The following is a 27,500-nucleotide window of genomic DNA, read 5'->3' on the forward strand; positions in this document are numbered from 1 at the left end:
AGTTAATCTTTTTACATTATATATATATGTATATATGTATTATGTATATTAGAATGTGCCTAATATATTTGTTTTTACTTTAACATCCCCCCCTCCCGCACCAATCTATTCAAATAAGAAATCCCTAACATTTCAGATCCTTATAGCTTAAGTATAGCACGCTTACTCGTGATTTTTTTTTTTGCATTTGATAAGCTATCGGAAATTTTTTCTTAAAAACCAAAAAATTCAAAAAACGAATGAAAACGTTTACAATTAAAAAAAAGATACTTTAAGCTGAAATATGACAAGACACTTCAAAATAGCTCTCCTGATATTTCATGATAAAAATGTTTTTTTTTATCAAGTTACAGTCTAAACTGATAACTAACTTGCTAAAAAAATTACCACGAAATAAAAAAGAAGGATTTTCATGCGTCATACTTCATAAGAATCTTTTATCTGTTTTAAAAATATTCGATAAGTTTCTCAGTTAGAAATTTTTTAATGGAAAATAAAAATGTCCAATGTTAATCAAATACAAAAAAAAAACTATTAGAAAGTACTTAAGAGTTGAGCTAGAAACCTGAATTTTTAGTGATTTTTTCTTTAAATAGGCTACTATCGATAGAAAGGAATTAAAAAAAAAAAATTTCTACTTAATATATCTATAGGAAAATTTGTATAAATTGTGTATCTGCTTTCAAACTACATCTGTTTGATTTAAATTTAAAAATTAATTATTTTTGGAACTTTGGTAAAAACAAAAATCTCTAAAAAGCATACATTTAGAACTATTTTACACTTTTAATCCCATTAGTTGAATATAAAAATCATGTTACAAATTATTTAATTATATTTTATCAATATTATCGAATTAAAAACTAAAAAAGATTCGTCGAATTTGTTTTTACTAAAAAAACTGGTATAAACTAGCATGAAGATTAACTGATTATATAATTTATCATTGTCCTGTATATTATATATAAAACATATGTTATACAATTTAGTCGATGTGAAGCCTCTTCCCCAAAAATATATATATAATTTTTTAAATCGATTATTTCTTTAAAAACTCTTTCTGTTCTCAATCTTATGTTTAACAAACTACATCTACAGGGAATTGATTTTAGAGAAAAAAAAATGTTTTCTTGCACTTGAACGCGTTTCAGATACAACTCATCACCAAAAAACAATTATGTTAAACAGCTGCATATTTTAGCATCAATATATTACCACCAACGCGATACTGACATTTCATGGGCGTTTTGTTTGTATATTTACATTCTTGAGCGGAAAGGTCTTCTATATAATAACATTAATGCATATTGAATTTTAAGCACGACTTTCAACAGCTACTATGGGAGGCTATATTTATAGCGTTACAATTACTTATTGCGGACTGAACCGTCTCGTCTAACGTTAAACGATTGAATAACGTTAAACAATATTTAAACGGGGGTTTTTTTTTTTGGATAGGAATAACGAATTACCAGCAACGACAGCAGTAACAAAGAAATATAGACTTACATTTTTAGCCAATAGATCACCATACGTCAAGAAGGTGGAAACGTCTGTTGGGTTGGATCTGAGTAACTGTCTGTAGTATTTCTCCGCATCAGTGTCCCTCCTAAGTGCCGATAACGAATCTGCAAGAGCCAACATCATTATCTGCAATCAAACATAACGTATCGGTTAGTATTATACTATGAAATTACTGGTGGTCGATTTTAATGATGTAAAAAATAAATTCCTCAGCTTAAGCAGTATCTGGTGTTATAATTTAATTTTTTTGGTTAACACAATATTTCAAGAGAACAACAAGGGAAAAAATGTATATTAAAAGTACAGTTCAAGTTATGAGATGTAATCTACTCTGAAGTCTAGACAATTCAATAATCAGCGAAATGTTTCTTGGTAAAATAAATTTATTTTCTATAGTCATCTTGGACAGCGGCGAAGTTTGACAGTCACAAACAAACTGAATACAAATAATCAAACAAATACAGTTATATAACTGACAATAAACATTAAATGTTTAAATTAAGATGCCTGCCAGAAAGACTAAATAGAATTTATATACAATAATTTTGCGTGTTAAAGTTAACCTATAAAAGGCGTTCCCGTCGCCCTTTTCGAAGTTCAAGGGAGATTAAAAGTAGACATGTGATTTTGAAACACGTTATCTATAGGTGAACCTAAGTTGAACACAAACTGTGTTAAACAAAGGTCGCTGTAGTTATCCTTACACGCCTATACCACACAATCCTTGTATGCTTAAAGGATTAAAATAAGTTTTCTGATCACATGTATACACAGCAAACAAACTTACACGGCGCATGTACGAGACACCGTTGGAATTACCTCAGAATGTTCGTTTGGATAATATAAAAATATGATTATTCGCTTTGTTTGTTGCGAATCGTGAAGTTAATTATGTATATATTTGTATATTTTGCATACAGATAAAATGGATTTCATTAAAAAAGATTATATAAAATATTATGAATGCAAAGAGCGATTTTAATTAAAAATTAAATTATGAAAAAAAGCAGACAACTTAATTATGCAACGTATAATTTATTTCCGGGTTTTAATTAGATAGTACTTATAATTTGTATAGGGCTTTTATTATTGCCATAGCATTCGTCAACATCACGGTTGTATAGCTTGTCGTTCATACAGTGTCTCCAGTTGTAAACGAGATGTTTCAGGTATAGACTATCTAATTGGAATTCAACGTGTGGCCGACCTTCGATTGGTTGCTATTTTCATGACTTTCAACTTAAACCCTTAACTTGACATTGTATCTTTAAAGATGCACATATATTTTTTCCATGGCTAAACTAAAGAGTAGTATTATTTTTATTATTTTTGATATTTGTGTTAAAACTGAGAGCGGCTATGTATTACACCTACAGGTGTTCGACATACATACACATATTATGTACCCGTGGGAACAATAGTTAAGCCACTTAGCTATCCGACAAAGGACCCGATCGTGCGGAACTCGTGGATTTTTGGTTGTAATGTTATTTTAAATACAATAATATATATTTTTTGGGTGAATTTTGGCGAACGCGCTTGTGTCGAAAAAGCAATTATGAAAACCACATTACAGTAACGACTCGCATTATTTAATATAATATAATATACATTATAACAAAAACGCATTATATGTCATTTATAAATGGAAAATGTTTCCCTCTTGTCGCGGCACCATCATGTTATATATTATTATATAATAGGGTTTTATTTATTTTACAATGATAAGTAATGTACGACGGTGGCGACAGTTGTATTATGTTCGGAGCACGTATAGGATTTTAAGATATTTAAATTTCAAAAGAACTTCAACACGCGTGTAAAACATAATATATTTTTTTTTTAAATATTTTTTTATTGTTTGGGCGGCGGCTTATTGTTTTCACCGTAGTACCTATGTAGACGCACATATAATAATAGCAGAAGGTGCTCGAGCACGAGTTTTGATCTATACCCGAAGTGCCCGAGGGAAAATAAGGAGACATAAAAATGAAAACACTTTTCTAGCATTGTTTTTGGAGTGAACTTTCGAGACAGTCGTTGTGTGAAAACTCAATGACGCTCTTAACATCCACTTGGCCTTGTTTTCAGAAACTAACGGAGTGGGGAAAAAATGTTTTGATTAATTGCTGCAAGTCGCAAGCTTTTGTTAGACGTCTTTATTAAAAATCCTCGGGTTATTGTTATCCTAAAACTTTAGGGGTCGGCCGGTTATTTTTTAATTATTAATAAAAACAACGCTTTAGGGGAAGAAATTCCGGAGGAGAAAGGGAGGAGACGCCTTCTTTTCTTTTGCAGACAAACAAAATACGGATCGCAAGACAGAGGTGTCATTAAAACACGTTTTAAAGAATGGTCTCGAACCCGCAAACTGGCATTAAGAGAAATGCAAAAATACAATTGGTTCATTCAATTAGTTTACTCCCCATACACCTTCTCCGACAAAGCACTATTTTAAAAACGATGGCTTTTAAACACTAGCCCACAATAGTTGTATGTTTGTTTTAGTAATGTATGTTATCTGTTTGATATTCATTTCAAATACGAAGTAGTTACAACCAAAAGTACATAATATATTATAATAATGAATATTTATTTTACAGTGAACGAGTTAGGCAACCAGTGTCAAAGCGGTTACAAGTGTAATAATATTGCCTAACTGTATCGCCGTCATGGTATTAAACATTTACTCGTGTTAGTCATACTATTGAAAATTATTGCAATAATGTATGTAAATACTAGCTGAGTTTACACGGCTTCGCGCTGGTTAAATGTTATGATTAATTTAATTTAGAATAATAAACTGGTGTATAGGTTTACCTATAACGTTTCGATAGGTATGTAAAAATATATTATAACTCATTTGGCAGTCTGACCCTAAACCGCAGGCCCAGCCGTGTAGCTTTGCATAAAAAATATATACTAGTACAAAACAAAAATAACGATTTCAAGGGTCGTCGTAATTCTTCATTATTTACCACTTTATCATTATGTCGTTTAAAAATCGAGCTGATGGTATTATAATAAGTCAGAGAGTAGAATTTGTATAAAAATGATTTAGAGATTTTGTTGAATTTTTGTCAGAGATCCTAAAAAAATGTTTAGATTCTGAAAAGATATAATTAATTAATTATTTTTTTTCATAATAATAATAAAACAAGCCTAATGCTTATAAAGTAGTAACTAAAACAACTAAATAAAAAAAAATATATATCCAATATTATAAAATAATAATAATAAAAATTACAGTTAGAATATATTTTTCTATATATCATGTACATTTGCTGTAAGTTAGCAGCATTTAAACTATTGTTGTTACTGGTTACATTAAATATACAATTTGTGTAGTTATTACTATAATATTTACTAATTGTGTACGGTTCGATTAATTTCATTTTTGGTGCTTTTCAATAAAATATTAAGCGGTTCGGTTATTTAACTGTAAAGGGCTTTTATATGTTATTTGATCAAATAAATGTATTATTTTACATTTAAGAATAAAGTAATGCGTTTTTCAGTATCAGAAATATTGTTTTTATTAGAATATAAATAAATCAGTTTTAAAGGGAATCAGATAAAAATAACATTTATTAAGAAGCGGCTGAAATGATTTTTTTTATAGATTATTGAGTCAACTGCAAACAAAAAATCAATGATGTTTATATTATACGCTCCAGTTAAAAGTTGCAACAATTAAAAATTACAAAAAAAAATATTATTAGCTTAAAATTACTTTCTATAAAAGCTTTCTGTAAGACTGTTACTTTAGGATAATTATTATTTTTAGCAGTTTAAAACCAATAAGATTTAAACCCACTCCAAATTTTAAAGGAAATAATATTTAAAACTGAAAACAATTTGTCCTCGCAATCATTCATTTTTTTTCCATCATCAAATCAGATTTTATATTAGATGATATTAACACAAATTATTTTTACCTATACTCTTTACTCTATTATACTCTAATCGAAACAATGGACGTTTGAATTTGCACTAAAATATTAAAGGAGCAACGTGTGTCGTTTTTTTAATAAGTTTAAGAAATTCAACTATTTTTTAGTTAATATAAATGATTTTAATGATAAATAATAATGAGACTGACATATATGGTGTTTTTGTTTTTTAATACAAGTAAGAATTTTTTTTTTAAGGTCAGGTCGTTAATTGATAAACGGGCACGTACAAAAGTCGAAGAGAAAAAATATATTTAATTACGTCTTTCATTAGTTATCCGGTGATCAGAAAACCGCCATCGGGTCGAACTCACTATATGTAATATTGTTGTCACACGAAAGCAATCGGATTAGGCCTTGTTTGATACACATGTGCCACCGCACCGTGCAGACTATAATAATATCCACTACCCTTTGCAAAGCCCTATCTCTGTATACTGCGCTGTGTACCTATATATTCCCTTCTTTACACACTCCGATACGATGAATAGACGCATCATTTTGATCCTTTAACCTCCCCATTTCTCCTTCCGCACCCCGTTTTACCCTTCTTGTGTGTGTGTATACATATATATATATATATATATATATAGGCTAGTGCTGCGGTTTTGATACATACACAGTTTCCCGCCGTAGATGTATGCTTATACGCTATACTAAACATACGCTATACATATAAACAAGAGTTCATAAATTATTCGGTCTTTACTTTATGTCCAATATGGGCGGCCCGAAAGAGGTTTTAACACTTTGTCGCGGCTTTTCCCACACGTGTCGATAGGTACCTCAAGCCGCTTTATAATCCTTAGTTCCAAAGAAAGTCTTTTTTACCAATACCTTTCTACTCGTTACTATTGAAAAAACATCGGTAGCTTTTTTTTCCCTTTATTTTCTTTTTTACCTTAATACCGTATAGAACCTTTCTATGGTACTACTACGTCGAATATTCGATCAAAAGGTACGCGCGAATTCGGATTGAACTTTTGAGGTGTCGAAGTCCCTAGTGTGCTTCACCGCGGTATTCTACTAAAAAGAAACCCTAGTTAAGTATTTGAATATAAAAAGAAAAACTGTTATAATAATGAAAAAAAAAAAAATAAACTGTATAATAATAATACAAATAATAAGTCAACTGTATAATAATGAAATAGGTTATTTTTTTCTTATAATTGAACCAAAGTAAAATAATTAAATACGGAATTGTTCTAGGTAAATGAAAATAAAAACTTAGAAAGAATTTCAGTCGAATATAAACATTTTTTTTTTTTAAATAATACACTATGTATTCAAATTGTTTTGGACAAAAATGACTTTCGACACCTAACATCTAGTCTACGGTGGTTTATTATGGTGTTTTATACAACTGGGGGTATCTATTTTAACGTTAATTGAAGGTTCCGGTCTATCTCCATATAAAAAAATGCGTTTTGTAATATCTTTGTATGTAATTATACGATTTTACTGTGTTTGATACACAAAAATATAAATCATTTTTCCACGAATAATGGTCTTAGAAAAAATAATGTTTGATAAAAAGTGGAGATAGCCATGGTTCTTGCACCGGACCCTTAAATTTCCGTTCGATTTTGCTTATAATTTCGCCGAAAAATGTTTTGTGTATTGGTCTTTTGGACAATGGTATCAAGCTTTTTAAGAGATGGGGAAAAGTTAATTAATTTAATGTTTTTTTTTCATTCGTAAATGGTATTTTCGATAATTAAATTGCCAGAAACGTTAGTACAATTTTATTTACGCCACGGCGGAAAACGAACAAAAATCGGGAGTTTGTGATTCATTGTGCGGTTTCGAGAAACAACAAAGTGTACGCAATATATACAAACAGCAATATACACTACACATTTTTTCTTGGGAGTTTTCAATTTTCTTAATAACCGTTTAGTCACCGGGGACCCTGAGAGAAATAATTCAAGGCTTGCGCCATAACAATATAATAACGTCTGGCAACGGCGAACGGCGGTGGCGGTCATCGCGTTGCCAGTCCTGAGGGAGACTTAACTTTTACACAGGTACATAATTTATATTGATATAATATGTTTGTTTGTGTTTATTTGTACGTGGAAACATCATATATTAATACATTTCTAGCCGGCGCTGGGCATTGTACGGGATATAAATTAAAATTTCCGCCTTCTAAACTCAATGCGAAGATGTGTATGTGTATAATATATATGTGCATGTATGTATACGTCATATACATTGAAAAGCTCGAGATGGCGTGTAATGAGAATTCGTCGTCGGATCTCGTCTTTATTTCGTTATTGTACGGTACCTAGTCAACCGAGACTTCAAAATACTGAGATTATTACGCCGAGCAAACCCTTTAAGTAAGACCGAGAATAAAATCCGTTCCCTGAATCCCAACGCAATAACCGCGGCTTATAATGTTCCACCGATATTATTGCGAGACATCTCTATATAAAAATATAATATTATATTACTTGCCTAAGAGTACCTACTGCCGAAATTATTGTCAGTGTGTGTGTGATTTGATGAGAGAGTAAAACATTATTGAACATCTATAACATGCCTAATGTGACAAAAGTAAACACTAAAATTATTATTAGGTAGGTACGCCGAGCCATAATGATAAATAATATTATCATACTTGTATGATATTTTTGGAAAAATTTCAACTAATATTATTACCGTATACGCAAAAACCGCAAACAGCTTTTATTTAAATTTTAGAACGAGTAACATCGTTACTGAAAAAAAAAACCTATTTATGAATCTATTCAGCAAATTATGAATATGTTATCTCTTATCACTTATCGTTTTCTGTTATCTATTATCTCTTATCTCTAAATAAAAGTGAATATGTAACGCGAAAATAGCGAAATAAAATTCCTTGTATCCAGCCCAATAACATGTAATCCATGTTAACAATTCGTAAATATTTATAGGAAAATATATTAATACGACCAATAAGTCAATCGATACAGTTAGTAAGGCAGCGAATAATATAACAATAAAATATATTAATAGACATTATTTTAATGGTTGTCCAACCTTACTCGTAGACTCCCAGCTTAAGTGTCATATTTTCAATGATTGCCGACACAGAAGAATGGGACGCTATTTTGGAAAACTTATAGTTCCATCGTTTAGTTTAATTGTTCTTCCTATCATTACCATGTGATGCTCGTCCAGTTTCAAAACCAACTAAAAATCATTTTGAAAACGTTTTAAGTGGCCACACTGTATTACATGGTATGTAAAACCATTATTGAATATCAAATAAAGATTATAACTAACTCAAACTGCGTTAGTTGGTTTCAAATCGCCCATCCGAAGACATTATTTGTTGTTTGTGAACATTTCCAAAAATTGCTTTTAACTGATTTGAAACTAGACGTCTCGTGTATATGGTAACGTCATGAACGTTCCAGACTGAAGGAGAGAATAAAGATGAAAAATGTCAGAGCGCTTGTTTTCTTTAAAAAAAGTTGTTGCGATTAGATACTTACGGGCAAGGATATTTTTACCATTAAATATTACATCGGCGGTTGGTTATTTTTACTCTGACATATTTATCTTTATTCATAAAAAAAAAAATACAATAAATACATGACATCCAGGAAACAAATTTTAGGATGTTGACTATGATGTTGAATTTATAGCGGTCCTTGCTTGGTGGTGGTTTTAAAAGTTTATTTTTATTTTTAATAGTAAAAGCCACTGTTAAATGCTAGGACCATGACCGATGTAAGAGTTATAAATTGTATACTTATTTAATACCTGTGAAGAAGTTTCGCTAATGTCAATGGCCGACTCGAAAACAGCCACCGCTTCGTCGTGTTTGCCCATTTCTGCAAACATTCTACCCAATCGTAGCACGCAAGACTTTTGAGCCTTTACGTGAGATCGAATATCTTTTACGGTCGAACCGTCCAGCGCTAAGCACCTTTTCAAAACATCTTCAGCCTCTGCGGTTTTGCCGGTAACGGCCAAGCAATCTCCCAGGCTCAGGTAAGCCACTAGAACATTGAAAAGCCAATGGGTTTTGTTATATGTACTTGCAAATAATATTGTAATATTAAAGTTTTACTGTAGACCACTCACGTGCTAGCGTAGGTCTGAAGGCGATGGCCGACTTGTAGCTGCAAATGGCTTCCTCGTACTTTTTACTATTTCGCAGCAAGTTGCCCCTTAACAAATAAATAAAATTGAAAACGGCTAAACAATGATTGCAATAGTATTTTTTTTTCGTAAACATTTAGTACGGTTAGGTTATACGGGAAAGTGTAGGGCATTGAATAAAAAAACATGAAAGGGAGATTGAAGTGGTTTATGTGAGAATATTCTGCTGTAAATATGAAGACGACCATGTTGGATAGGACAAAAAGTATGTATACAATAACTAATATATAAAACGAGTAAGAGAAATGAGTGTCAAGTGATTATTTAGTTAGACAGGTGGACTGAAGAAAACCAAAAAGATGTTATAAAATATAAAAAGATAAGGTACGATGTGCCTGTATAGAGAAACGGGAATAACGCTGAAAAAGAATGGAGAAATAACTGCAAAAAAAAAAAAAAAAAATTGTAAACTTTTCTCAATAAACTCATAGTTATAACTATTTTTTTTTCGTATTAGATAGTTATTATATTAAATACGGAATTGAATTAACAATAATATTTATTAGTCCGTTAACTGGATACTTTTTCAGCGTACAGACACAAATAGTTTATATTTTCAATAATAATAAGACATAACGCTATGTAAATGGTTTAGAGAATTTGGCGTCAAGCATAAGTAAAGTTCAAGGAATAGATCCGCGTTTGTATTGGATATGTTTGGGAAGTTATAGAGTTTAGTCGCGAAGCCCCGAGATAACTTATGTCAATTAAATGCTGATGTGTCTGTGTGTGGGTAATATTATAGTAAAAAATATTAAAAGTTAATAACAGACTCCACTCGAGACAGGTATTGTGTTTTGACGTTTTAACTTGTTCACCGCGTTGCTATGATATTGCATCATATCGTTACGTTCACAAGACGACAATTAATTAAAATTCCAATTAATTTCGAGAAAACTTATTAGTCAGCGAGAGGATGTTGCCATAAATTGTGTTAATAGCGTACGTTCTCTGCCACCGTTACATAAGCAAGGGAGTGGAGAGTAAAAAAAACAAGGGAAAAAAAGGAATAGGGTAGCCAAAGAGCTTTAAAAAAAAAAAAGTGACTGGTAGTTTGTTTATAGGACGAGTGAGGTTAAACTAATAATGAAAAACATAATATATAATGTGCAGACGAAAAAAAGTGAAACACGTGGGTTTGTCATTGACAGAGTTTTCTCTCTCTATAGTTGTGAGAAACATAATACCTATCTCGAAAAGACCAGTGTAGAGTACTGGGAAAAACTAGGTAGGTATATAGTACTTTTCTTGTAACCGCGGTCAAATAATAATCTTGTTTTCTGCCGGACCTATATCAAATAAAAAAAAAACCTTTGGACTAAGCAACCATAAACTTTCTGGTTAAAACTCCACTTGGTCGCTTGTACATATTAACTTGTGTTACTACATCGTCCACAGCACACACATACACATACGTGAGTACACATAATATATTATGTATTCGAATTACAGAACACAGATATATAACATGTGAACTCTGTATTTCCAAGCACTCTTCGCGTATCTTGGGATTTAAAAGGCATTAAAAATAAATATATAAATTGTTTTCTCTCTACTGTAAATGTCTGTGGCAGAGTTGAGTGTATCTAGTCGAGTCGAGTAGTTAAATCACAGTTTATTAGTTATCTTTGATTCAGGTAAGAAATGTAGGCCGGTCACACTTCATTTCAGTACGACCAAAAGTGCCTGTTTAAGGGTTAAAACTGGGTTTCTGGCAATTTACACTGTACTATTAATAAAATGCCATATGAACATTTTCAATAACAATAACAGCTGCTATTCGCGACTACTTGTCGCCACGACTTTTAAATAAGTCAGCTATCAGCCAAAACATGAATACAATTCACGAGACGGTCGGTAATGGTTACATGTGCTATGGCGAATGTTATTGTAATGTATAAATAAGCAACATCAGTCGGCTGTGTGTGTGTGTTTTTTTCGAGTCGACCAAGTTTTATCAGTGTTTAACGTCTCTAACTAAACGACGGCCGTCACTTACACCTTATAATAAAATGTTTCGCTCGGGGGTTTTAAACCGTAGTCACGGCTCGGCAGTTATATATGAAATCGCAATTATGAGGCCGCCTTCAACGCCTCCCCGATGTAGCTAGCCGGCGTATAAACCACCCTGGCTCTGCCGAAGTTCAAAACCGTGCACGTGACACGTACATCAGCAATTTATATATACGTGTTCACCTGCTTGCCCGCCCAAGTTCTACCACAACAGCCGTGGGAAATTAATTTCGCCCATTTCTTTTAGCTAAAACTAACTTGGTGGTGCGTAGGAGTTGGTAGGCGAATTTCGCCACTGGCCACCGAAAAGTTTGCCTCGTTTTATAGAATTTCACCGAAGCCAATATAAACGACTTAAAAATCTCTCATTTAATTTTAATTACTCCTAATAGTAGGTAGATATTAACGTTCTCTAGACAGCTGTACATGTCTGTACATTGTGGATCTAAAAGGGCCAATGTAAATTGTTGACATAAACAGATACCAAATCCACTACACGTGAAAAGCAAAACATTCTTTATACATCGCAGAAAAATGGCAGAATTATGAAGAGTTATGTAAAAAGAAATTAACATAATATGTATAAGAAAAACTTTAACCTTCTATCGGTCGCGCGGTTTTCTTCATCACGCCCTAATTAAGTTTTGCGACTTTTTGTAAACTTTTCACGTCGTCACACAAACTAAATAATTGTGTGACTTTGGTAATATTAATTTTATACTCTGCCGTCTAGTATGATATCTTAAGTAATCATTGCGTTGTAAAAAAACATGTTTAAAAGTACTCGCATGATTATTAAAAGCAAAACGATGTAGTTTTGAGTGAAGTTTTGTAATGATTACGAAGGCCTTTTATTTTAAGAACACTGTTTATGACCTTGTCAAACCGAAAATAGCGTTAGGTACATTGTTTAACACTTTGGAAGTTGTACTTTATAGAATAAATATAATAACATTCATATTATACACTAACTTAGCATAGTAGAACGATAAATGTCGGATAAAAAACATGCATAAGAGATTGTATTTTTGAATACTTGTGAATGATGGTATATTATTATATGTATACATATAAAAAGGGTGTATTATTTATTCAATTTTTTCGGAGCACGTTCAACATAAAATATTAAAAAAACGTCAAACTTGACTACATAAGAAAAATTGGTATATTATGTAGTATTAGGTAATATATTTTTTTTTTTATACTTACACCAACTATTAACTAAATTTCATTTACTAATTAATTGGTTTTCAATAGCCACCCGACCCAAAACTAAATTTAATCTAAATTCCTGAAATATCTCGTTGAACGACGGATATTAATATTATTTCCAAAACGTTTCAATAAAATGTTATTATTCAATTATAAAATACGGAATGTTCCGGTCGGCTCGAAGTTATTCCTATACATAATACTATATATAGGTATTAATCGTACAATATTACATTATTATTAATTTAATAACAGCGGTCTTCTTCGAGCAAATAGAGGTTGTGCGCAGAGAACAGATACACAAGTCGACGTTTAAAAACCTTTGAACGTTTTACCACAGATAAAATAAAACAGAAAGTGCACTCTAAAAAAATAAAAATATGTAAACAAACTTTAATATAATCTCAGGTCAATGTGATAAAAAAATAAAAAAATATAATACTTCTGTTATACAGCGTGGTTTAAGAAATTGTATCAAACATCCGTAATGTTATCACCATCAACCATCGATTAATACCATCGTTGAATAAATATTCTGTGGATCGATACTTGTTATCAGTAACTCTTATCAGTTTACGTTATTATTGTAAATCACAGATATATATATATTATAATAAATATTATTATATTAAAATAACTATATTGCTAACTAGTGATAAGAATGGAAGTCGACATCCGCTATTTTTGTGAAATTTATGTTTGTATAAAATAATATATATATATATCTGTGGTTTTGTGTTATCAACTTAACTTATAAAATTGCTATAATCATATTTTCACATTAACGTGATAAGGTTCTAATTTCCACAAAGACGGCGGAAAATGGTAACTTTAATTATTTCTATTGGCGCCATGTACATAATACTTAGCAATCTAGTTTACTATAATATCCATCTGTGTTGTAAATAGTGTGTACAATATTTTTTCGACACTATAGTTTGGCCCTACCGCATTAAGTTTAAACCGATCAAAAATCGTAATTTGAAAATCTATCGTTTTACTACGAAGTGTTGCTATCTGGTTTTATTAATTAATCTGTAGGTTTTCGCAAATCTATGCCGTGACGGATGCGGGATAGCTATCAGACGAGCTCATTTTGGCTCTTTGGGGTCATTATCGTTTGTCGTTATTCGTTTATATCGAATTAACATTTTCACCGACAGGACGTGTGATGGGCAATAGTAATGGCGTGGGAAATTATAAAAATCGTAAACCGAAATAGGGATGCTGGGTGCGAAATTACGGGTATAGGTTCTAGTATAAGTTTAGGCGAGAAACGTCAGCGGAGGCGAGTCTAATTTATGGCGACCTGTTGTCCGAGAGAAAGGCGTGCAATTACCGTTTGCTCCGAGGCATTCGGCCGCCAAACGATTACCCGGAGCACATGCCTTAGCGTTTAACACGGCCATTTAACAAGAATTAATATCCTTCCTAACCCTTAACGCTACCGCCAACCGCCCTGAAACACGTTAGGTAAAGCCCCCCGTCATACATATACACCCCAAACGATAAATCTTGACCTTTCTACCCCTGTCCCCTCCCCCACAACCGAAGAGAATAAGAAACAAACAGGTAAGTTTATTGCGCCGCGATCAAAGTCAAGAGTAAATTGAAATTGCTGAAGGCTCGTGTACGCAGTAATAATAACGTGAGTAAATTAAAATAAAAATAAATACATTTTCGTTAGTTAAGCAACGTTATCCACGCCTAGGTTTTATAATGATATTTTCTAATAGGCAATTTAAAGGATTTATTATGGAAACATATATTAATCACGGTATAATACCACAAATTGTGGCCCACAATCGACAAATTGAGTATTATGTAATACTATACTATACTAACCTGTAACCCAGTTATGTTCTGCAAACGTCGTAGATAATAATAATAAATAAAAAATCTGTTAGTTAAAACTAGTGCCTGTGATTTTAAACGTGTAATTTAAATACACGTGTACACGAACCCCGTGTAATTAACATACACGTGTAATTATAAATACACGTGAATTTGAAAAAAATTTATTTTGTTAAAAATTTTAGTTTGAGTTAACGTATTTATACAATTATACTTGTGTTTGAGTTCGTATAATTAAATAGACGTGATATTAAACGTGAAACTAAAATTAATAACAAGAATAATTTTTTTTGAATACACGTGTATTTATATTTACACGTGTTTCACGTGTAATAGGGACCTCTAGTTAAAACTAATGGAAACGTGGATTCTTAAAATCTAGAAAACAATACTTTTCGCTAAATTATTTCGTTTATTAAGGTTTAAAATGTAATTTATAATCATATTTCTTCAACACAGCATCGAAATATAAATCAAATTAAACTTAGTTGTATAGCAAACTATAGATAGCTACTAAAGTTTCAGACGATAACATAGCTTAACAATTAGTTTTCTTCGTATTCGGTGACTTGATCCTTTGAAAAGTCATTTCGGAATAAATGTATTATCGTGTTCAATTTTAATGGCAGCCATTCGTTTACATTTACTTTTAGCGTTGGTTTGTTTTAAAATCGCATTGTTTTGTCGACACCATTTTTTGAAAACCTTGCAATATTGTTAGGTAGTAGTAATTTTTTGGAAAATTTGGACTTTTATTCAAAATGTGTTAACTGCATTTTCACATATTATAATACGAGAACATAATTTTAATTGTTGTCTTATTATTTTAATGGATTTACATGTTATATTAACTACTAAACACCTAAATTCATTTATCAAGACATTAAATATGTATTAATAAACCATACAATTATCATATAATAATGATGAAAAGTTATGAGTAACATGAAGATTTGTATAATGAGTTATAAAGGAATCTTCATAAACAAGATGATAAAAATAAACAGCATATTCTATCAAAAATGAATTATGTATTTGACATGTTAAAAGAGTACATACGACGTGTTAAATGTACCTACGCGTTTTGAACATGAATCGTTGTGACAGTAAGCTCAATATAAATAGGTAAGTAAATTCGTTATTGCAGCAAAACCATTATAAATGTATAGATTTTTGTGTTGAAGTTTGTTTAATGGATTTTAAGCGGAAACGAATCTAACGTTGTTGAAAATTGAAATGTTTCTCGAAATTCATTCCCTTTAAAATGGACGTGAACCAGATTACTCTAAGTCCTTAATTATTTATTTATACTCAAAACGAAAGGGATAATAATAAATAAATATATATAGTGAAATTAAGCCCAGAATGTTTTCTGCGTTCTGTCAGTTGCGTTCAGTATCAGACGGAGGGAAACTTTAAACGAATTTATTATAATATTTGTTCATTAAGTTTAACGAAATTATAAATACTTAAAACAATAAACAGTTCATTAAATTTGAAAAAAAAAATTAATATTTTAAAGTATTAAGTTTTTTAGGTAAATATATGATAACGTTCTGGAAACGTTCTTTTTTAAATTTTCCTCCTCAAAAAATAACTACTAGCAGATTTTGAAATTAAATTTCTAACTCAAGCAGTGTTATGGAGCTTAATGTTTACAAAACCAGCGCTATAAGTTTATAAGTAACTATCTATTAACAATTATTCGCCGATATCTATTATGTCTATAAAGATAGGTGTATCCTGAAATTGTGCAACATTATTGCAAAGGTCATTTAGTAACTTATTAACATTAAGCGTATACGTTATCGTTTTTTGAGTGCTTTTTAGCTTCTATACGGAGCTGAGAAGATATTGTTTTTATAATGTTGTGTTCAAAAAATTGTCACCCTCTAGATGTAAACTTTCACATATTTCATCTTAAAATGATGGCACGTTAAGGTTTTAAAAATTAGTGTAAACTTATTGATATTCTTCAGATTATTACTACCGATGCACAGCGAAAGAAAACCCAAGAAATTATCATTGATGTTTATGTAAGAGGTAGAAATTTATCTTTTATTTCGCTTTTTGAGGTGTAGGCTTAGAACCTATATTATGAATATTAAATGTAATTTTTTAAAAGCTATTCATAAAAATACAATTTTTTTTAATGATATTAAATAATTTTTACGTGTATATTATGAATTTTGCAATCGTCTATACAAAATCGTTAGTCAATCATTTTCAGCTTAAAATTAAAACACAAAATAATTCACACACTCGTAGTCATGTTTTTTATGGAAAAAACCCGATTATAAACAAAGTTTTGTGTCGAAGCATTGATAAGACTTTGTTAATTTTTAAATACATAATAATAGTACCTACACATTAAGAGCTACCGACTTTTTTTGAGTTATTGATTGTCAATTTTCAGTTCCCCGCGTTCTACTTTACACAAAAGTAGCAGATCAACACTATTAACCATGTAGTGTTGCACAGGAGAATATTTTAATATAATATATTCCGAGATTATTCAATTAGAGCCTTTGCGACAAATTCAAATTTGCTATTCTTTAGACGTATACTTCTTGGACCAACTAATTATAAGCATATACAAAGTCTTTGGTTGTAATTTACAACTATGTATCGTTCCACAAACTTAATATGAAATTATACAACTTGTAATATTATAATTTGACAAAACAAACATACGAGCGAACAGCGCAGTGATTTCTCGAACGACTGTGGAGAAATTCGTTTCCGTATGAGTTTTAGTTTCTCAAAAATCATCCGGTCCGGCCGTTGTCGGCGTTACGCCAAAATAAGTAAAGTCGGCCCATAAAAATAACGCTTTATCAGCCCCCTCCAACGCGCGTACAGCGTATGTGTGTGTACACCGCACATAAGCACTACTATACACCCGCCGCCGTACGCACCAGTTGCTTCGGCTTATACAACGTGAGAATATCGGCATATGGTTCGCCCGGTTCATTAATCTTTCGTTTTACACCGCCGTCCCGGATCATATTATGCTCATCCTTGATCTCGCACTCCTAGCGCGGTTTTTAACGTCCCCGTTTCTTTTACTGATTCTCTACCCGAAGCAAAGTGCTGGCTGCGGCCGTCGTGTAGGTGTGAAAAACCGCGTTATTTTTCACGGCTGTTTTTCCGTAACGCATTTCTCGGTTAAACGACGGATACGAAAAAAAATGATAATAACATAATAGAATATATTTTTGCTCGCTATTGTTCCATACGCGTTGTAACGTTGCGCGCCAAAATGCCAATTGAGCCGAACCCGCCAAAACAAACGTATTCGTTATTAATATTAATATTAATACAATGGATTTTTATTGTTGTTTATTCCACTGGCGGGCATTCATTTGGCAAACTTGACATGAATTAATTAATCGTCACGAACGAGCATTGCTGGCGAGCTCACCATTGTCACTTTACCGGAAATTTCCGTAGGCAAGTTTTTGGCCCCTATGAAAAGCTATACCGTTGTGACGGTATATATACATATACAAACACTGTTAATCTTTTCCTTCACTTTTTAAAATTCCAGTGTACACACAACATTTTTTAACCATTGTTTTTTTCATTATTCTTATCGCGATATCTTATACAACTTGTAGATATGTTTCCAAGTTCAACAAATTTTACGAATAATTTTATTTTTCTATAGACTTGTTTTTTCTGTGTCATTTTTAAACTAACTTTTCTACTTAGACGATTTTCGAAAATATCCACTGTGATTAACACTTAACAAGAGTCAATAAAATAAGAGTGAAATTATAGAATAATGCAACGACGAATAACAGTTTATGATAAGCTAAGACACTGAGGTGTGAACTGTGAACAAAACAAAACAAAATCACTTTTAATAAAACACTTATGTGCATAACACATAGGTACAAGTATTTGTAATTTAGGATAATAAAAATTTAGGTATTTCATCTTTTACTCATTAAACAAGTCACGCATAACGTAAGTGACTTGAAAAATTATAGTTGGTCAATAAAAGATTACTAGTGATTAAATAGGTGGACTGATTTTTTTTAAATGAATAATTTTGTTCCGTTTTTTTAAGTGGTTATTGTCTATGGAGTAGTAGTAAGTGACGACTTGTTATAAAAACTATTTCAGTAGAAATATATTTTTTTTATAAAAAGAATTCGTTAAAAAATACATATAAATCAGGAGAGTCCCGTGATAAAGTGAGAGTATTTGAACTTAAATATTTGTCTACATAATATTTGTAGAAATACCTTATACTAATGAAATCGAATTTTAAAATACTTGAACTGTCTAAAACAAAATTATTCAAAAACCAAAAAGTTTCATAATTTGTTTTACGAACTTGTTAAAACTCTGTAGGTACATATTTTTAGATCACCTGTTATTGTTATTATGTATTTAAATTCCTGCATAATTTTCTCATTTCACATAATGTGTTCTTTATTTTTACAAAAAGAAACTTTCCTTTAACTTTAAACGAAAAAAAAAATGTTTTAAAACTTTTGTTATACTATATAAGGTATTATTTTAACTGTAATGAAATTAATGAGGGTAACAATTTTTAATGTTCAGTAAAGTGAATATACTATAATGGTGTTTAATACTATTAAAATATATTAACGGCTATACAAATTACATAAACTTATAGACTTTTTAGCTTAAAGTTTTTCTTAATTCCGAAAAAGTTTCACGATTCAATAAAAACACGTTATATATAATATTTACAACTTTTACAGTGAACTATGATCAATATAGTCAATTTAAATTACTTTTTATCTTAATTTTTTTTCCTATAGATATAGGATTAGATACTAAAAATACAAAATGATTACATTAGTATTTTATGTTAAGTTTTAACACCCGATTATTTTTTTTTTATCGTTAGACCATACTTACAATTGATGCTGTAGCTGAACAGTGTAAACTTTGACTCAATAAAATATAAATTCAATCATAGTTTAATTATAATAACATATTTGGTAACCTAATATTACTCTAGGCTTCAGACTTTGCAAAGAATACGTAATGCAGTTAAGATAGGTACTTATTATTTTTTTTTTGCACGACTTTTATATTTATAGAAGTGTTTCAACGTTAATGTACCACCAGTATGTATTTATTAATAAAATAAGGTTTATTATTTGGTTTTATATTGAAAGTAATAGTTACTTTACCTTGCTTACACCTATTAATTTTGTTTAAAAAAATATACTACATAATAGAGATTAGATTTTTAAAGTATGTACTGCACTACTAATTCGCTACAATCGATTGTGTTAAATTATATTAAATAAAAAAATAACAGAAAGAGTGAAATTGTTGACATGTTAAAACGTTATTTGTGAAAAGTATATTTAAGTCAATATTTCTCAACAACGAGAAAATATATCCAATATTTACACGGTGTAATGTATTGCACTGACAAAAACTTTACAGCCGCCCTTGTTGAAACTGATTAATAATTTTTTTTCTTTTATTTTTATTTTCAACTAGCAATGTATATGCCGAAACAGCGTAAACGAATATTGAAGCAATTACCGGATTAACGTTACAAGTTTGTTGTTCTCGGAGAAAAGTATTAAAAAAGTTTTCGCCAATATAACTATTTTGTACAAACATATACCAGTATGTGTGTGTGTGTGTGTGTTCGTGTCAGTGGGGTTAGGTTATGGCAATTGGAATTCGACTTAGGCGGTCGGTTCTTTAATTTTATGTATTTTGTTTTATATACGTCCAGTCGTCGTGTCTTCGGGTATTATTATTGGCTGGTGACATCTGGTTCGGTCTAAACTGTCGGGCTATAAACGATTTTCCTTTTGCACACATATTGCTTTCTAAATCACTATATATATACTAAACAACGGCACGGGACAAATACATATACGACGTTCGGCAGCATTTGTTCCGAATCGGTGAGTTTATTTGCGGTTACAGCTGCTGATAACCGTCGTCATCGTCGAATCGACAGTCTTGGAATGATCAATTTGTACCGGTAGAGAGAGAGATAGGGGAGAGAAGGGAAGGGAGAATCTCTCTGGTACTTATCTAGACGGACGGGATGATAGCGTCTCACTAGAGCTCTCTATCGAAATGAGAGTTTATAACGCTTCGTCATGCACAACATATTATTGTGACAGTATTCTTCTACTTATTCTTTATATCAAATTACTTGGCCCATGGATGCTTCCTCCTGAGGCGTCTTCCACTTGTGTGGCGTTTCATCTGAGGTTTGTAAATCCTTTTTCGTACCGTATCTAGCCGTATGTTTGTCTTCGTTGTGTCTAATTTCATTTGTAATTGTCGTGTAGAAGTATTGTAGTATGTCCTTTTTGCTTTCAAATTTTATAAGTTTCTTGTCATCTCCTTTTGTCGTAGCCCATGCCTCGCGCCCATAGTTTAAGAAAGAGAGTATTGTCAACGCAAAAGACTGTTAATGTTTATGACAATACAACGTAGAATTATCTCTCCCAAACGGGGAGTTTAAGTTGAAAATCGAACGTTTTCCGAGCACGATACACAAATCAAGTTTCAAGTATATGTATTTGACAAACAATAGGCCACGACCTAACACTTGAAACGTATGCCCTATTCCTTTGTCCGGAGCGTGCAGATAACAGACTAAATACGCCAAACACATTAAATTATTATCTACCGTTTGGAAGTAATCCAATAATTTATATTTCACTGCCAGTGTAAAATACCATTGAACTATACACCGCGGTTTTATGTTAATTGTTAATGAAGCTAAAAATACATCAAAATTAAACGGTACTATAATTCTATGCAAAATAATTATAGTTAACACATGTGTTAGTATTAGAAAACAAAAATTATGTTATTATGTTCTTTCAATTCCAAAACTAAAATTTAAATATTTTTTTATGCTATGGGCAATGTCCAAAAGGTTATTGTATTTTACCAATGACGATTGAGTTTCGACACAGATTTCCAATTGTTCTTGGGACTATCGTTATAGTTTTTTTTTATTTCTATAGATGATGTTGGCGTTGTTTTGTCGTAGCGTTTTATCATTTTATTTTAGAGGTTCTATATATTATATGGTATATAAACAGAGCTTCATTACGCGAGGTATACTACATTATTCAATTTTCTCAAAATAAAACAATGATAAAAAAAACTACAGCAAATATCTACTATATATATATATATATATATATATATATATATTATAGAACGATATTGCCCGCTCACTACAATGTAGGCGTATAAAACCTATCAAGTTTTGGACAGCATAAGCTTCTTGGGCGTGTTGTTAAATTGTTCTTCCTAGCGTACATCAATTTATTGTTCTGTTTCGTGGACGAAAAAATAAGAGAAACAATAAGGAATGATATTTATTTTATTTTTTATTTATTTTACAGCTTCCAATAAATACCGTGATTGTCATGAGGGGAATCTGACAAAAAAACTCACCCCATAATAGAGTACAACGCGACATATTTTACTAACCACTGTGGCAATGGAATAAAGATTGTGGATTTTTTTAAACGTGGCGGTTTGGCATGATTTTTACAATTTATTTGATATATTTCTGTGGCCGAGAGCCGAAAAGCGATATTTGCAAAAAGTATACAGTTTTCAGCAGAGTAATTGAATTTTTATGTTTTACAAAACTACACAATACAAAATTTGTATCTTATTAAATGACCGTTTAGTACTACAAGTTATACTTTTACATACTACATAAGTCGTGCAAAAACGAAAATACAAACATGATAAGTAACATAATGATATGTTTTTTTTCCTTGAAACATGTAATTTTAATGTATATTTTTGAATAATATCTCGTTTGGTATTAAAGCTACAGACACCACAATGTATTTTGATACAATAAACTGTACACAACATTAACTGCACATTGCAATTTTTTTGTAAAACCTCAAAATTGCATTTTTCTAGCTTTTGGCTCTCGACCACAGCAGTTTTTTGGTACCGGATCAAAATATGTTTTATGTGCATAACATATTCTGTGTAACAATGATATAACTAATAAAATATGTAATAGCATTGGGAATACTCACAAGTTGTAATGGACGTCAGCCATGTTGGACCGATACTTGAGAGCGGATCGATATGCGATTTCTGCTTCGTTTGTTCTGCCTTGAGAGCTGAGTATCGAGCCGAGGTTTCCGTAGGCTAAAATTTAATCAAGAGTTTTGGATTAGAAGGAGAAGAACAACAAATAAGAACGACCAAATCTATCCGGTCTGATTAAATTAAAACGGATGATATTACGCCGAGGGGAGATTGACAGACAACGGTCTGGGGAATGTGAGATTAAAAACACTGGCAAGTTCATAAACTGTATAAAATTGTTTTTTCCCCTGGCATGTATTATAGAGGTAGAGAAATTCTTTCACTGACGCGCAATATACATCACCACATACTATATTATATTCTATTGTCTGCAACAGTAATACCATTAAACAAAATGCACACATACTCAAGATTCAGTCACTCGGATATTCTGGTTTTTATGTGCCCCGTACATTAATAATATTAATTATGTTTGAGCTTAAGTTGTGGCGTTGAAAGGGCATTATTTATAGCTGCGAGTTGGCGCCATTAAAATAATCTACATACGGTTAGACTTGTTTTTAAAACTCTTAATGTGAAATTAAGAGCCTGCGGTCAATCCTGGGGAGTACCCGACCTCGTCTACTTCTTTTCTTATCCAATCTTTACCGGTGCCACATTTAAACTTAACAAGAACCTTAACCTAAGAAGACAGAACTACCCTGCTCGTACGCCATTCGTATTTAGCTTTCGAATATCAACTAATTCTGACCTCACCCCTTTACTAGGAAATGAAGGACACTTATATTCGATCCTTATGTTCTCTTGACACTTAGAGTAAGTATAATCATGAAGACGAGCGGCTGCTCTGCGCGCATTGCAAATATTTCTGTACAAAATTTTTCTGTATTGATCCTCCTAATCGAAATGGGTTACCATTAATTCTAATATTGTGCACAGACCATCAGGTTTCAGAGGGAATTCGAACAAAAAAAAAATGCCCGGTAGTTATCTCAATATCGTCTGCTGCTCTGTACTTTAACCATTGGAAATATAAGATAAAAGCATAATATTTAGTAGAAATTAATGTGTTTCCAGATTGTATTCACTCACTTGGGATTACATATAAATCCCAGTTATCCTTGTTGACATATTTTAAAAGCAAAATTATATTTTGCAAAAATCTCAAAGTAAAATATTGCTGAAAGAGGGCCGCCTTTTATCAGGGCATTGGGAGAATATATTTTAGTGGATAATCTGTGTATACAATTCAGACCTTGTAAAGGTAACTACATTCGAATAAAATATAATTGCATTTTCCCGGATAAGGTATTCAGGGAAATATTCCGCTCGGGTTTAGTAAATTAAGTGTATTGAAGCGATAAGCTCTATTTTGCATGTTTGTGTACGCCTTTATACATAAATACCGAGCAACGTATGAAAATGACGTGGGACGTGATTTTGACAAAGACCTAGGTAATTTGAATACATTACTGCGTTATTAAGATGTTACAAATACACTGGCTTTAATTTTATTACCTAACCCGTCTTAGATGTGATGTTCAACGGTTTAAATTATGGGATTTGTGTACTGAGTAATAAAACTAAGCATAAACGATGTGCTCGAGCTAATAAAATACACATTTATTATTAATTGTCTTTGTAAACTTAAAACAGCGCCACCTAATGTGTTACCGTTTAAGTATCAAAAGTAGTTATCAAAAAAACTAAGTTGGGAGGGAGGTAAAACGAAAATAAAAAAAAATTTGATAAATTAAGATCACATTGTATAAAAACATTGAGTGGTTCACGATAAGTTGAATTATTTTTTAAAAAACACAAACGAAATGAATTATACGTAAAAAAAATAAATGTAAAATTTTGTTTTATTTCCATCAGAAAATATTAATTTTTGTTAATCTATAATTCTGTTTTTTTTTTAATCCATTCTTTTAAATGTATTGCCATTAATTTATTGGTACTATTAGCTAAAAAAAATTTTAAAACATGCATAATATGAAAAACCCCGAAATATACTAAAACAATATCGAAAACAAATATCTCTTTTGGACTCATACAAATTTGTAGATTATCGAACAATTTTTTGGACCATTTAGTGCAAACGCATATACTTCCAGGCCCTAACAATAATTAGTCCACCTTATAATGTTCAATACACTAAAAGTGTCTGCCTTATTGATAAATGAGGCGTCTAATTTCAAAAACCAGGTAAAAGCAATTTATAAACATGTTCACAAACAACAAATAATTTCTTCAGGGGGACAATTTTATAATCAACAAATATTTTTCCAACACGATTTAAGTTGATTATAATCTTTATTTGATATTCAATAATAGTTTTCCATACCGTATTTACAATACAGTGTGGTCACTTGAAAAAAAAACCTCTTTTTTTTAAAATGTCTTTTAGCTGGTTTTGAATCAGATAGACGCCTCAAAATTGTTCTTCAGTAGAGATGCATTACATGTAATGATGATAGGTTGGGTTTTACTTACATTTGGGAGGATTTACTTGGATTCCCGATCGATAGAGCGCCTCCTCGTTGCGCCAATCTCGATTCCTCAGCATCGTGCGGACGGCAAAGCTCAGGATCATTGCGGCGTACAAAACATAAACAGCGCTGCGTGCGATGCGTCCGTAATGGCTGTTCATTTTTTTCACTAAAACGGCCGCCGAGTAACCGACGAGCAAGCAGTATCCGGCGCTGGGTATGTACAGCACTCGTTCTGCCACGACAAAGCCAACGTAGAAAAACATGTTGGACACGGGCAAATACGACGCCACGGCTATGGCCACGGCCACGGCCACGGGCCTCCGTTTGAGCGCCTTCAGCCCGACGGCCACTAACGTGAGATAGAACAGCACAGTGGCGGCGTTTCGCGGGTCCGCGACGGTCTCCACCCGCGGCACGGCGTCCATCGACCAGTCGTAGCTGAGCACCTGAGGCCAGACCAGCAGACGAGCGCTGACCAGCGGCAGGTGTAGGAACGTCAGCGTCCGGACCACCGGATCTGAGTGTTTGGCCGTTGGATTGTCGGATGCAGCGAATGTCGGCACGGCTCCGGACATGACGCACAGTCTGGCGGCGACCATCACTGCGGTACTGGTTACCAAGATTTTTAACGCCGACTTATCCTGTTCCGTCTAAATAAATAAAAGAATCCAGTTATTTACTCCGCTCAACGGAATAACATTGAGTCATATGTTATCTCTTATCATTTATCTTCTTCTTTATCTTCGCCTTACACTCCTAACTACATAAGATCTTCCAAAAAAAAGGACCTCCATAAACACCATCCATAAAGCTCGATCTTCTACATTTCGTTCAATCACCCCAGCTATCCTCATATCACTCTCTATTCTTCGGTTTCTTATCATTTATCTTTTATTGTTTATCATTTATATATAATCTTTTATCTGTTAACTCTTATCACGTGAAAGTGGCGACATGCAATTTCTGGTATCTAGCCTAATAACATATCCATGTTAAAATTAAAACATTAGTTGTTATATCTGAAACGTTTTCAGCATGAACGTTACATTATTTTTAGCACAACCAGGTAAATTTATGTAAATAAAAAAAATTACATTAGAGCAAATAGATCAATTTAAAAACTTTGGTAAAGAGGCACAAGCGGCTGTTTTCCCTCCCTACCCTTTACACTGTGTAATCTGATAGAACCGTTTTAATTTGACTCGGAAATGCAAATATTCATATTTTATTGGTAAGTCGATATACCTTTTTTTTAGCCTACAAATTGCCTATTGCTATTCTTCAATCTTTGAAGTTTATCTTCTAACGTACTTTCTGCTGACCACACACAAGACGTTATATTTAAAATGATTTGTAGTAAAAATTTATTGTGCACTAAAACCGACGCTAAACGAACCAAAGTAACTAAACTAAAGGAAATCATTGTTGAAAGTCGACCGTCGAATCAAAAGTGTAGGAACCACACACAACATAATATACAATGATAATTTTTATGGGAAAATTTATTTCACGGGTCGGACGGTGTGAAAAGTAAAAACACAAAAGCGTTCTCAAGTACGGTAAGTTTAAATATAAAAACTATTGCTCATTCTTTTTTTTTCCATCTCTCTAAAACATTTTTCGCTCAAAAGATTTTCCCCGTCACCGAACACTTTTGTTCGCATTGGTCGGGGCACGTGTTTAATTTCACACTCAAGTCATATTGTGTACTAACCAATACTCGTCTTGAGAGCACTTTCAGTTATTACATCAGCTGTTAGACTCGTTTTTAGTGCACGTACCCGCGGTAGAACGACTTTAATTTATCTTAAAAGCGTCGTCATAACCTTTATATGACATATGGCTCTTATCCTCGTCGAGAACTACACGTAGGTTTACTAATATTGCAAGTATAAAGGATGAGTGTAGAAGGATTTTCGATATTGTTCTGCTAACAGCTATGACACGAAGCTATATTTTTATAACATTGTATCATGTCTGTCAAACGCACCAGACTGTTGTTATTATCAGAATTACCGCTGAAACACTTATTTGGCTATACGTTATGTAACTTAAGTCAATCGCGTTGTGAATTTACCATTTTAATACATTGGAAGATATTAAAATATAAGACGTGTTCGGCAAAAATATTCCTCTAAATATTTAGCTGCAACAGAGAATTGTATAGGTTGTGAATTTGATCGTCCTGGTGGTATCTCGTACACGGTCTACAGAAGACGATACCGAA

General features: G+C 32.1%; 1 protein-coding gene across 1 annotated transcript in view; it reads right to left on the bottom strand.

The window, feature by feature from the left end:
• LOC126846447 (protein O-mannosyl-transferase TMTC2-like) overlaps positions 1–27,500 on the bottom strand; it is a 47,089-nt gene that overhangs the window by 2,699 nt on the left and 16,890 nt on the right. Inside the window, exons 4-8 of the mRNA XM_050585842.1 lie at positions 25,275–25,923; positions 22,763–22,877; positions 9,561–9,646; positions 9,237–9,475; positions 1,510–1,650 (exon numbers count right to left, since the gene is read on the bottom strand). Coding sequence (XP_050441799.1) covers positions 1,510–1,650; positions 9,237–9,475; positions 9,561–9,646; positions 22,763–22,877; positions 25,275–25,923 — 1,230 coding nt within the window. The remainder of the gene's footprint in view (positions 1–1,509; positions 1,651–9,236; positions 9,476–9,560; positions 9,647–22,762; positions 22,878–25,274; positions 25,924–27,500) is intronic.

The sequence above is a fragment of the Adelges cooleyi genome, unplaced genomic scaffold, assembly GCF_023614345.1.
Source record: "Adelges cooleyi isolate 19-005CV unplaced genomic scaffold, UGA_ACOO_1.1 ACOO_flye_CR_arks_rails_tigmint_CR_PRNA_9, whole genome shotgun sequence".
NCBI lineage: Eukaryota > Metazoa > Arthropoda > Insecta > Hemiptera > Adelgidae > Adelges > Adelges cooleyi.